The sequence below is a fragment of the Amblyraja radiata genome, chromosome 31 (genome assembly GCF_010909765.2).
Source record: "Amblyraja radiata isolate CabotCenter1 chromosome 31, sAmbRad1.1.pri, whole genome shotgun sequence".
In the NCBI taxonomy this organism is placed as follows: domain Eukaryota; kingdom Metazoa; phylum Chordata; class Chondrichthyes; order Rajiformes; family Rajidae; genus Amblyraja; species Amblyraja radiata.
Window position 1 is genome coordinate 23,070,999 of NC_045986.1, and position 14,410 is coordinate 23,085,408.

Genomic DNA, 14,410 nt, shown 5'->3' on the forward strand with positions numbered 1-14,410 from the left:
ACATCTTCTGTCCTTTCATCTCAGGCCTTTGTCCAACCGTCTGCCTATCAACATCCCACCCCCCCCCCCCCCCCCCCAAACCCCTCCCCGCCTCACCTGCAGATGCTGGTTTACACCGAAGGTAGACATAAACATGTCTGAAGAAGGGTTGCAACCCGAAAAGTCATCCATTCCTTCTCTCCAGAGATGCTGCCTATCCCGCTGATTTACTCCAGCATTTGTGTCAACCCCCTCAGCTATTCCTTGCCAGACACCGACTCGTCGGTGCGGACACGGTGGGTTGAAGGGCTTTTTTGCTCTGTATCTCTAAATTAAAAACTAAACTAAATAGTAGGCTTAGTGTGAAAGGGTGGTTGATGGTTGACACATACGCGACGGGCCGAAGGGCCTGTTCTGCTCTGTATCTCTCTCTAGGACTCTGATAACATGTCGCAAGTGAAATGTTTTTGAGGGATATGAGAACATTGTTAAAAAATACATTCACCTAAAGCATTTTGTACGTTTACAAGTGTTTGCAGGTTGGAGGTCTGATTTGTTCTATCACTCACACACATAACATTTCCACAGCATTGCCACTTCTGACCTTCAATTTCTGAGGCTGACTTTGCGCTGAAAAAAATATATAATCGAAGAGTTGAATCTCCACGTTATGTGTTGTGTAGCAAATGCAACAAATAATTTTTAAAAGCGAGGTGTTTCGCTCCCTGTTATCATTTGGGCATCTTCCTCCAAACCCAGCCTAGAAAAGGATGAAAAACAAATCGCTGGAGGAACTCAGGATGTCAAATGGCATCTATGGAAGCAAAGGGATGGTCGACATGTGTCGGAAGGAACTGCAGATGCAGGTTGAAACCGAAGATAGACACAAAATTCTGGAGTAACTCAGCATGGCAGGCAGCTTCTCTGGAGAGAAGGAATGGGTGACATTTCGGGTCGAGATCCTTCTTCAGACATTTCAGGTTGAGACTTTGATACTGGAGCTCACTCCAAAACAACAACAAACTTATGCCTCCACATATATTGATTGATCCACTGAGTTCTTCAAGTGTTCTGACTTTTTATTCCCGATTTCCCCCATTGCCCTTTTATCCCCTTATCCATCCATCTCTCACCCTTCAGTTTGACATTACCCTCACCTCTTCTCCCCTTATCCGATACCCTTTTGTCTTCCTTTCAACTTTAACTTTTGTCATTTATTCCATCTATGTATGAATCAAACCCCTCCTCACCTGTGTCCACCTATTACTTGCCAGGCTTTCCCCCGCCCCACCTCTATTTTCCAATTTTCTCCCTGTAATCCTGAAGAAGGGACCCAACCCGAAACGTTACCTGTCCATTCCCTCCCCAGATGCTGACTGCCTCGCTGAGTTCCTCCAGAACTTTGTGCTTTGCCCGAGCATCTGTAATCTCTTTCACCTTTGCACTCAACAAGTAGTAAAAATCTTTAACAGGTTTAAATCTTAATAGATACAAAATTAATCAGAGTACGTGAAAAGAACAGAAATTGTCCGAAGAAGGGTTTCGACCCGAAACATTGCCTACTTCCTTCGCTCCATAGATGTTGCCTCACCCGCTAGGTTTCTCCAGCATTTTTGTCTACCAAAAATTGTCAGACTATTTAATTCAAGGAACAAAGAGATTTTGAGAGGATGATTAAGGCGCATATCAACTCCAACTTCAACACAAGCCTAGACTTGGTACAATTTGCCTGCCGCTACAATAGATCAAAGGGAATGCGATCTTATTGGCGCTCCACTCTGCACTGGACCACTTGAACAACAAACATACATATCACACAGTTCATTGATTACAGGTCGACTTTCAACACCATCATAAGCCTGTTATTAAGCTCAAGGACTGTGCGCATCCCTTTGCAACTGAATCAGTGGTGCAGAGAATAAACTTCAGGTTCCTGGGCGTACATATCTCTGAAGATATATATACAATACAATACAATACAATTCAATTTATTGTCATTTGGACCCCTTGAGGTCCAAACGAAATGTCGTTTCTGCAGCCATACATTACAAAACAAAAAGACCCGAGACACAACACAGTTTACACAAACATCCATCACATCGTTGTGATGGAAGGCAAAAAAAACTTATCTCTCCACTGCACTCTCCCCCCCCATGTCAGAGTCAGAGTCAAAGTCAAAGCCCCCGGCTGGCGATGGCGATTGTCCCGCGGCCATTAAAGCCACGCCGGGTGATGCAAGGTCGCGCACCGGGTCTAGTTGTTAGAGCCCCCGGCGTGCGCTCGCAAAGTCCCGCGGCCATTCCAAGCCGCGCGGGGCGGTGCTGTAAGGCCCCGCTCAGGTAATCTTCAACCCCGCAACTCGGGCGGGAGAAGTCGCCATTGCAGAAGCCCCGAAAAGCGGTCTCCCAGCAGGGACCCGCGGGCTCCCGGTGCCGGCATCCGCCAAACCCGCAGTTGCAGCCTCCGAATCTCCAGGGGTCGGGTGGCAGCAGCATCCACCACCGCTCCACCCGCTCCGGACTCGGCCAGCCCCGTGACGGTGAGTAGTCGGCAGCTCCGCAGCTGGAACCCCAGGTCGTTCCTGTTGGAGGCCGCTCCACGTTGCAGCCCCAACGACAACGGAGACCCGACAAAGAAAAGGTCGGGTCTCCCGTGCAGGGGAAAGATTTTAAAGTTACCCCCTCCCCCCCACACACATACCCCAACAAAAAAAATAACAAAAACTACATAAAAACGAGACAAAAAATAATATGTCCTGGACTCAGCACGTTGATGCAATTGTAAAGAAAGGTCATCAACGCTTCTACTTAGAAGATTTGAGGAGATTCGGTATGTTGATGAGTACACTCCTGAACTTCTGCTGGTATACAGTATAGAGCACGTTGATTGGTTGCATCACGGCCTGGTTTGGCAACTCGAATGCCCATGAACTAATGAGATTACAAAACATAGTGGACACTTCCCCGTATCACAGGTACTGATCTCCGCACCATCAAAGGGATCCACAGGAGGCACTGCCTCAACAAGACAGCCAGCATCATCAAGGACCCACAGTACCTTGGCCACGCTATCATTCCATTCCTGCCAACAGGAAGAAGCTATAGGAGACTGAAAACGTAACCTCCGGGTTTAGGAACAGTTTATTCCCAACAACTATTATACACTACAAACACCAACTAAACTTCGAACGATGAACTGTCTTGCTTGCATTAGGGACTTCGGACTTTTAGTTTAGTTTAGTTTAGAGTTTTGTTCTAACACTAGTATTGTTTTTTTTTAATTTATTGAACTTTAGACTTTGAACTTTAGAGGTACAGCATTGAAACAGGCCGTTCGGCCCAACGAGTCCACGCTAAACAGCGAGCACCCGTATACTAGCACTATCCTATACACAAGGGACAATTTCATTTTTTTATCAGAGCCAATTAGCCTACAAACCTGTATGTCTTTGGGGGCGGGGACCGGAGCACCCGGAGGTAACCCACGTGGTCACAGGGAGAACGTAAAAACTCCGTACAGACAGCACCCGTAGTCAGGATCGAACCCGGGTCTCTGGCGCTGTAAGACAGCAATTCTACTGCTGCGCCACTCTGCAGCCAAATTTTGCCTATTTCCTTCGCTCCATAGATGCTGCCTCACCCGCTGAGTATCTCCAGCATTTATGTCTACCTTCGATTTTCCAGCATCAGATTCAGATTCAGATTCAGATTCAGATTCATCTGCAGTTCCTTCTTAAACTCTTTTTTTTTTGTTTATCATGTCATTTATTGAATACAGACCTGTTGTGCTGCTGCAAGTAAGAATTTCATTGTTTCATATCAGTAAATATGACAATGAAACACTCTGGACTCTTGACTCCTGATTAGATTTCTTCAAATACTGGATTGCCAATAGCTGGTTCCAATTCAAACAGCACCACCTGCTGGTGGACCTGACTGTCTTCAGGAGTAGCTGGGATTGTTGACTGGGTTGCTAATAGTAACTGAGTTTTAAAGTATTTCCTCCAAGCATCCGGTGCTGCACTGGGCAACATAGCACGGTTTGCTGTAAAGCTGGGGAAATGCCTTCAAAGAAAAAGAAGATTGTGAAGAAAAAGAAGAAAACACTTACTGGGAAAGAGTCTAAAAAACCTTCGGAAAGTTATAATTGTCCTCTTGACTCCATTGCACCAGAAAATGTTCCTCCACCCATCCCACTGGGGGAGAAGGTAAGGCCATGATCTATGTCATGTTAAAAGTGAGACTTGTCGGCAGAGTTGGTCTAATCATTGTTACTGATCCAGGTCATCCACTGTTTAGTTTAGTTCAGTTTAGTTTAGAGATACAGCGTGGAAACAGGCCCTTCGGCCCACTGAGTCCACACTGACCAGCAATCCCCGCACATTAACACTACCCTACATACACTAAAGACAATTTTACATTTATACATTTTTACCGAAGCCAATTAACCTACAAACCTGTACATCTTTGGAGAGTGGGAGGAAACCAGAGATCTCGGAGAAAACCCACACAGATCACGAGGAGAATGTACAAACACAATACAGACAATCACCCATAGTCAGGATCGAACACGGGTCTCTGGCGCTGTAAGGCAGTAGCTCGACCGCTGCGCCACCGTGTTGCCCGCTGATCTCCATTTGTTTTGTTGAAAGTGTTGCAATAATTGTTTTTTTAAATCTCATTGTGTTTTGCAGTAACAGCACAGAAACCGGCCCTTCGGCCCACCGAGTCCATGCTGAGCATCGGTCACACTAGCTCCATATTCTCCCACTTTCGTTATTCCACTCCCTACACACTGGGGGGAATTGACTTACAAACCCGCACGTCTTTGGGATGTGCGATGAAACCGGAGCACCTGGAGGTAACACACAATAGAGTCTGTACGGAGTTTGTACGTTCTCTCTGTGACCGCGCGGGTTTTCTCCGGGTGCTTCAGTTTCCTCCCACATCCCAAAGGTGTGCGAGTTTGTAGGTTGAATGGCTTCTGTAAATTGCCTCTAGAGTGTAGGATGCAAAAGTGGGATAACAGGTGATCGATGGTCAGCGTACTCAATGGGCCAAAGGGCCTCGTTCCACACTGTATCTCTAAACATAGCTCATCTAAACTAAACTGACCTCCTCAAAAACTTGCATGCAATAGTGTCTCTACTGTAATAGATGTGATTTATTTTCCCCTGCAGTTGCTCGCTTTTCTTCAAGAGTGGAAAGAAGAACAACAAGAGATGGCTTGTGGAGATTTATCCTGCAAAATCCAGCAGGAATTGACACCCCAGGACATCAGGGATCTCAGGGTCGTGTTTAACAACTCCGACACAAATAAAGTGGGGTGAGTGCCAAAAACCAAATGTCGAACTCAGCAATCTGAGAACAAAGTGAAAAAACAGGGAAGTGAAAGTTAATGCTTAGGACATTGTTGGGTAATAGATTTTCTTTCCATACATTTCAGGCCCGAAAGCTCAGAATGGACTGGGCATCATGTTATATTAAGAAGTAAAGTATCAGAACAAACGTGTGTTTCAAGCAGATCTAGGAACTCTGTGCATACTTAGTGTAACAGACAGAGAATTTGAGTTTGTTGGTTGCAGCTGCATTGAACATGGGAGTAGAGACAAGCAACTGCAGATGCTGTTTTACATAAAAGACCCAGGGCTGGGCTAATTCAGCAGGTCAGGCCACATCTCAGGAGAATATGCATAGGTGACGTTTCGACCTTTTTCAGACCCATCTTCCATGAACATGGAAGTGTTGTTTGGGGAGGTTTGCAGCATAATGGACTTGATGGCCCTTGATGGGCCATCGTGGACTTGATGGGCCAAAGAGTCAGTTTCAGTGCAGTGTGTGTCTGTCAGATCGGAATCAGAAAGGGGTGTCCTAAAACCGTTAGACAGGTACATGGATAGGACATGGATTGGGGTTAGGAGGGAGAGATAGATCAGCCATGATTGAATGGCGGAGTAGACTTGATGGGCCGAATGGCCTAATTCTACTCCTATTCCTTATGACCTTATGACAGGTTTGGAGGGATATGGACCAAACGTGGGCTGGTAGGGCTAGTGTAGCTGGGACATGTTGGCCAGTGTGGGCAAGTTGGGCCGATGGGCCTGTTCCCTCACTATCACTCTATGACTCTAGTTGAGTCTTCATATTTGTAGCTAATGCATCAGGAAATATTATGTTTAGTTACGTTCTAATAAAGTAGTTGATTTTGAAAATTGATGGCGTTATAAACGATTGTAAAGGCTGTAAATACAGAGAATCTGGGAAAAACTCAGTTGATCAGTCATCATGTGTGGAAAGAGGAAAACAGTGTTGATCACAACTGTTTTTAGCATTTATTTTTCATTCTCAATGGCTAAAGGCAGGTCAAAAATATGTGGGATATAATTATTTGAACATTAAAAACAATTTAATTTTAATCAGTCACTTTTAACTTAGGTATCTTAATGCAACCGATGTTCACTCGGCCCTCCGTACCCTTGGTTTTGGTGTCAATCAGGAGGAACTGGGCACAACGCTGAGAAGTTTGGGGCCATTAAAAAAAGAGTAAGTTTAACAATTATTGGCCATTGTTCATCATGACAGTCATACATGTTTGTCAGCAGTTCTTAGTTTGTTCAATGTATGTCTTGCAGTGTGCCATCCAATCCCCTAGGTGGTGCAATGGTACAGATAGTAGGGCCACTGCCTCACAGCGCCGGATACGATACGATACGATACGATACGATACGATGCCATAAAAAATTATTTATCCCAGGAAGGAGATTAATCCGCCGACAGTCATAAAACATAAAATACATGAACTTAAAGTGACAAGTGGAAAGGATTGGAGATGTACAAAGATTGGGGAGCGGAGGAGATAGTCAGTCTTTACCCCACGACAGAAAGGGGAGGAGTTGTCCAGTTTGATAGCCACAGGGAAGAAAGATCTCCTGTGGCGTTCTGTACTGCATCTTGATGGAACCAGTCTGTTGCTGAAGGTGCTCCTCAGGTTGACCAGTGTGTCATGGAGGGGGTGAGCTGTATTGTCCAAGATGCTCTGTGGTTTGAGGAGCATCCTCCCCTCCAAGACCACCTCCCATGAATTCAACTCTTCCCCCAGGATGGAGCCAGCCTTCCTGATGGGTTTGTTAATCCTATTGGCATCCACAGCCTTCGCCCTGCTGCCCCAGCAGACGACAGTGAAGAAGATGGCACTGGCTACCACCGATTGGTAGAGCATCTGCAACATCTTACTGCAGATGTTGAAGGAGCAGATACCAGGGCTCAACTGGATGCTGTCAGTGTGGAGTTTGCGCACTCTCCCTGTCACCGTGTGGGTTTTCTCTGGGTGCTCCAGTTTCCTTCCATGTCCAACGATGTGGGATAATTGGCCACTGAAAATTGACCTGAATGTGTGGGTGAGTGGTAGCATCCGTGGAGAGTTGACGGAAATAAGTGGAGCATAAAGGAAAATTAGAATAATGTAGGATTAGTGTAACAAGGTGGTTGATGTTCAGCCCGGTCTTGACAAAGGGCCTGATTCTCTGCTGTATCTCTCTATGAGATGATGAGTAGGGAGAATGCATGACGTGGTGTTAGCAAAGACTGAGAGTCAGAATGACACAATGATGGAACAGAAATGTATCCGGTTGTGGTGCAGATTACCCAAACCAGTTCAGAGAAAGAGAGTATTGTATTAACTTCCTGGTTGGTGCAGGCCCAATGAGCTGAAGCACTTGATTCCATGCTCAAACCCTCAATCACCCTACACTCTTTCTGAAAGTGTTGGTACTGCTGGGGGTGGACTCAGTGGACAGGCACCAGACATGAATTCCATTAACATGGGAGGTCACAGAAACTGGTGTTAGGTGGTAACTTGTGTAAGGGATGCGAATTGGCAAGTCTAGTCCTATATTTTAATTCTTGAAAATGTCACTGCATACCTCATTCATGCCCCACCTATACTAGCCCAACTGTCTTCGTTAGGCCCATACCCCTCAAAACCTATCTTATCCATGTACCTGTCTAAATGTTTTGTTGTGATAGTACTTGCTTCAAATACCTCCTCTGGCAGCTCGTTCCATACACCTACCACACGTTGTGTAAAAAAAAAGTTGCCCTTCAGGTTCTCCCCCTCACCTTAAACCAATGCCCTCTGGTTCTTGATTCCCCTACTCTGGGTAAAGGACTCTGTGCATTTACTTTATCTATTCCTCTCATGATTGCCCCTCATCCTCCTGCGCTCTGAAAGTCCTAGTCTGTGCAACATCTCCCTTTCGCTTGGGCCCTCGAGCCCTGGCAACATTCTCGCAAATCTTCTCTGCACCCTTTCCAGCTTAACAACACCTTTCCTATAACCAGGTGACCCAAACTGAACATAATACTCTAAATGTGGTCTCACCAACGACTTGTACAACTGTAACATGACCTCCCAACTTCTATAGTCAATGCTGCAAGACTGATGAAGTCCAATGTGTCGAAAGCTTTCTTGACCACCCTGGCTACCTGTGAGGCCACTTTTAAGGAACTATGTATCCCGGATCTACTTGTTTCACTGCTCCATCACCCAGAGGTAGCATTGAACTCAGTGAGCGCACCATCTCATCCATTTGCCGTCTTCTTGTTTTACCCCAGGAATGTGAGTTTCCGTGAGTTCCTCCAGATTGTTATAGAGCATCAGGGAGAAGCAAGAGATACCCTTGAGGAGATTAAACAGGGATTTGATCTCTTTGATTGCGGTGAGTAATAGTTATACTAATTTGCAAAAATCAGCCCATGTTTTCTCAACAGAAACGGAATCATGGGTTCACAAAATATTGGATTGAGCTAAAGTTGCAACAGCAAAGATGAAAATAAAATTATTTTCTGTTGTGCGCTCAACATTACCAGGCTTTTGACATATATTATGCCTTTATCCACTTTTGTTCAGATACAATGTCTGTAACCAAGAGAATATAACCCTAAGTCATAGAACTCAGGACTGCATGAGGTCTCTCACCCCATCCTTTATGTTAGCTCACCGAAAGAATTCAACATTTCTGATTGTAATTTTTATTCTTTCACAATCTCCAGTACTCTTTCATTTCAAATATTGTGCTGCTTCTAATGTTTCTGACATTTTTAGATGCTCCGTATTAAGAACAAAGCTTCCTTTGATCTTTGAGTGATCTTTACTTTATGTGGAGGGTAAGAGCCAGTTGATCATGTGTATATGTAGGAAGGAACTGCAGATGCTGGCTTATACTGAAGATAGGCGCGGGGTGCTGGAGTAACTCAGCGGATCATCTGCATAGCTGAACCAAACAATCAACCATCTGAAAGTATTTGTTTCTGTGCCTGGGGATTGGAGATTTGTTTGCTTTCTTGTCTTCCTACGAGTTTCATGAATTCTTACCTGACAGTCTGCTCCTTCTCTGTTTTAAATCATTTTCATGATTGAACACAGCCCAAACGTCCATGAAGGAGTGTTGGGGCTGTCTAAGGGCATCGCAGTTGTCACAACCATTTCTATCCTTTCCCCAAGCTTTGTTCCTGCACCTTAATACTGACAAAACCCCAGGCTCTGCAAGAACTGATCATCTTTCTAATACAGATCCACCACCGATTTTCCAGCATCTTTGGTTCTAGAACCTTTAATCTGTTTTGGCGGACCAACAGAGGTTGTGGCCATGTGGGGGCTGAGATCCCGGCCGCAAAGTCGGGTGCAGATCTGGGTCGGAGTTCCAGAGCCCCAGCCGCAGGGGGAAAATGCAACCCGCCGATCAGCCGTGGAAGTTCCGATGAGGTTGAGATCGGCCGCTTCACCCAGCCAAGGCGCAACATTTTCAAGGGGATTTCAGAGGAGGGAGATTTTGTCTTGATTAAAGGATCTGGAAAAACGGTGGTGGACGGACTTCCTAAACCTGGTTCTTCTATGAATGGACAATTGATACCATCACCATTGTCTGTTACGGCACCCAGGTAAAATAGCATCTGGGAATTTGGGCTTTTTCAACAGCAACACTTGCCCTTCTTTATGCTGAGCGTACATTTCATTTCATTCGTACAGACTTCAACATTATCCCCTTATGCTGCACTGCATTAACCCATCTTCTGTCTTGGAATTCATAATAACTATTATGTTCAAAGTCATTTCCCAGTCTTCTGCCAGCTCTCTTCCTCCTGGGAGACCATTGGGCTATCTTCAATTGTACTTTATTAGACTTTATCTTGCACTCAACATTATTCCCTTCATCATGTTTCTATACACTGTGGATAGCTCAATTATAATCATGTATTGTCATTCCGCTGCCTGGTTAGCATGCAACAAAAGCTTTTCACTGTACTTCGGTACACGTGACAATAAACTAAACTAAATTGTAATTGCAAAATTCCCTTTCTCAGATCTTGTTTGGTTTTACCTCTCTGCAATCTGAAACAACCTTGTTCATCATTCTGACTCCCGATCACTGCTTATTCCTCCACTTCCATGCACTGCACCTTCTGCAGATGCGTCATAGAAAGTATTTTATGGGGATACATCACAGCTTGGTTTGGGAACAGCTTCATCCAAGACCACATGAAATTGCAGAGAATTGTGGACGCAGCCCAGACCATCACACAAACCAACCTCCCTTCCATTGACTCAATTTACACTTCACGCTGCCTCGGCAAGGCCACCAGCATAATCAAAGATGATTCACACCCTGCCCACTCCCTCTCCTCCCCTCTCCCATCGGGCAAAATGCATAGAAATGTGAAAACGCACACTTCCAGATTCAGGGAGTTCCATCCCAGCTGTTATCAGGCAATTGAACCATTCTACAAACAACTAGAGAGCAGTCCTATCTATGTCATTGGAGACCGTCGGATTATTTTTGATCATAATTTACTGGCTTTACCTTGCACTAAACGTTATTCCCTTTATCGTGTGTCTGTACACTGTGGATGGCTCGATTGTAATCATGTATTGTTTTTCTGCTGACTGGTTAGCATGAAACAAAAGCTTTTCCCTGTACCTTGATACACGTGACAATAAACTAAACTCAAACTCAAGCACCATCCGCGGAGGACCTCATGAACATTCTGTGCTAACTGTGGGGGAAATGCTAATGAGTCGATTAATGATTTGGTGCTGTGTGACATCCTTCAAACCTCCACGTGGGATTTTGTGTTGTGAATTACTGTTTTGCTGCTTCATATTTGCAGTAACTAAACAGTTTCCAGAACGATTAATCAATTATTTTCTCCCTTCATTTTTAGTCCATTATGTTATGTTCCAGTGAGAAAAAAATGGAAAGATATTAAGTGATTCTTTCCGTAAGCATGTAAATGTGATTACTTGCAGACAGTGATGGGAAGATCACTTTTGACAATCTCAAGGAGGCCTGTAAGTCTGCTGGTGTCTACTTCTCCCACCAGGAATTACGGGAGATGATCAGAGAAGTGGATACAGATGGAGATGGCACAGTGGACATGGAAGAGTTTATTGATCTCATGCTGCAAACAAGCCTGTTCTAACTGATCACATTCCCCTGGACGTTTCCAATCTGTAGGCACCTTCATTCCTAATCCATATCTCAAGTATTTGATTTTTCCATCCTGGGAAAAGGTTCTGACTGTCTACCCTACCTTGTCTCATAATTGTATAAACGTCTATCAAATCACCAACGCAACACCAACACAAATCAATATCAAAAAACCACCATCTCTGCATCTGGTCCAGACCATCTCTTTGTTGGAATCCACAGCCAACATAGAACACAGATCATAGAACAGTAGAGCACAAGAACAGGCCCTTCAGCCCACAAAGTCCATGCTGAATATGATCCAAGTCAAACTAATCTCCTCCGTCGGCACATAATATTTTCCCTTTTATTTTCAGAGAAAGATCCAGTTCCCCTTCTTCCACTCAGCTGCTCAAGGTTTAGCTACAAGGGGTGTGTGCACAGGGATGCCTGGCCTGTATGACGTTTTGTCATTGAGCGCTTTGTGCTGTTTTGTGCCCTGTTATTTTCTATGAATATCACCTTGTATATCCCTTACAGTTTCCTAGTACTCCATCTCTGGTGCTGAGCTTGTAGATGACTCGTTTCTGCTGGTAGAAACAGTATCAGATTGAAATGAAGGTCCTTCCCTCATGATCATTGAAAGTTTGCCTCAGCAAGCAAAGTCAGGATTGCATTTCTGATTCACAAGGGCAGATTGAAGTATCTGGGGAGGTGCTTGTCAGAGTGGGACCAAAGGTGTCTGGGAAAAGGATTGAAGAGTCTCTCATCACCAACTCTTCAATCCTTTTGTCTCACACCTTCTGTCTTTTCATCTCTAGCCTTTATCCAACGATCTTTCTATCAAGTAACCCTCCTCCCCTGTGTCTACCTATTACCTGCCAAGTTTTGTCCTGCCCCTTCTCTCTTCCAGCTTTCTTTCCTCCCCTCCACAATCAATCTGAAGAGTTCCAACCCTATCGATGTTCTCCAGGGATGCCGCCTGCTCCACTGAGCTACTCCAGCACTCTGTGGATGATCAGCCATGATTATATTGAATGGCGGTGCAGGCTCGAAGGGCCGAATGGCCTACTCCTGAACCTATTTTCTATGTTTCTATGTTTCTTTTGCAATCTAGCACCTGCAGTTCCTTGCTTCTACATTCTCCAGAGATGCTGCCTGATCCACTGAGTTACTCCAGCATTTTGTGGCTTTTTTCTGCCAGCCAAGTTCTGAAACCAGATGGATGCATGCACACTAACCCACGACTGACTGTGCATGTGTGCACAAGCGTGTGCATGCATGCGTGGTGGAGATTATGTGCTGGAGGGTAGGTGAGGCATGTTTACTGGAAGAATGTCTACATCATTCAGTTTGGAAGAAAACTTTTGACTTGCCAAGTGTAAATTGATAGTGACAAACCATGTGACCTGTTCTATGATATCCCGAAAATCGGTGAAATTATCTGCTCAAAAGTGCACTCATAGCTCCAGTCATTTTTCATGTAATTTGGGTCACTTCTGAATCTTTAAGAGGTCTTGGATAGGGATTACTATTAACAATGTTAACACTCCACAGCATAGGCTTTAAGGTGAGAGGAGCAAAGTTTAAAAAAGATGTGTGGGGCAAATATTTTACACAAAGGATGATGAGTGCCTGAAACACGCTGCCAGAGGTGATGGTGGAGGCATGTACGATAGCGGTGTTTAAGAGGCTTTTGAATAGGCACGTGGATATTCAGGGATTGCAGGGATATGGGTTGGTGGTCTTAACAACATGTTCGGCACAGACATTGTAGGCTGAATGGCCTGTTCCTATGCTGTACTGTTCAATGTTCTTCATTATAATTTGAAGAAAGGGACCTTCATCCAAACACAAAGGGACTAGATGGTTATGTGGGTCGTGGAAGGGAATACCACTGGGGTAATAGACCAGCCATCAGCAATGCAGGTCGAGGAGACCAAATAATTACTCCTATTTGCTAAGTTATTTGATGCCGGCAGCATTTCTATGCTCATTAGTTCTTGTAATAATATTGTCATGGGTTTTAAATGTGGCCTTGGTAATTGGTAGAAGATGGTAGGGCATGTTGGGTCAGGAATCGTGCCTGAAATGTTCCATTGAATTCCGAAATGTGGCCTTAAGACGAAAGAGAGAGAAAAAAGAAGCGTTCATTCAGCAGTTTCTGCGCCCCCATGGGTGAAGCAAAATCCTTGCATTTGTCACAACACACTGCGTTCCCAGGTACCCTGATATCCACCTCGAGAGCAGCATTGGCAGAGGCTTTGGAGCTGAGCTCAATGCTGCTTTCTTGGCCAGAGAGAGTCTGAATAGGGGAAAAATAATAAAATACTGTTGACTTGATGCTCGCTGTTTCATGCTGAATTGAACAGAAAGCAGTCTCATTAACTTGCTATTGCTTGTGGCTTCTTGGCAGCAGTACTGAACCTGGTGCACAGTTGTGAAAGTGGAATTGGCAACTCTAACACTGTTCTCTATTCCCACCTCAACTCACCACTGGATGGCAGCAACATTTTATCTTGTTGTTAACTCTGATTCCATACAGTGTACAATGATACAACCAATGGTACTGTACAGAAGTAATAACCTCTCCGGCTAATTGAGGATGATTTGGGGTTGTAATATTACGCCAATCAGTCTGCTGCTTCACAGACGTAATGCATTTGTTTAGTTTCAGTTTAGTTTAGAGATCCCCGCACATTAACACACTCAGGACAATTTACATTTATACCAAGCCAATCAATCTACAAACCTGTTCATCTTTGGAGTGTGGGAGGAAACCGCAGATCTCGGAGAAAACTCATGCAGGAGAAGGGGAGAACGTACAAACTCCATGTATTTCAACTGATGGTCATCCAGAGCTTTGAGTTACTTCTTTACAAAAAGTTATCACCAGTTGTTTAAATCACACAATTAAATAATTACGATAATATTTTTAAATGATCCAATGGAATATGCTTTGTCTTT

General features: G+C 44.5%; 1 protein-coding gene across 1 annotated transcript; it reads left to right on the forward strand.

The window, feature by feature from the left end:
• Positions 1-3,993: 3,993 nt before the first annotated feature.
• Positions 3,994-12,328, forward strand: LOC116990489 (caltractin-like). Its single transcript, XM_033048217.1, has 5 exons — positions 3,994-4,186; positions 5,159-5,304; positions 6,414-6,521; positions 8,592-8,695; positions 11,284-12,328. Exons 1-5 carry the CDS (start codon positions 4,040-4,042, stop codon positions 11,454-11,456), a joined length of 678 nt encoding a protein of 225 aa, XP_032904108.1. The 5' UTR covers positions 3,994-4,039; the 3' UTR covers positions 11,457-12,328.
• Positions 12,329-14,410: the final 2,082 nt, after the last annotated feature.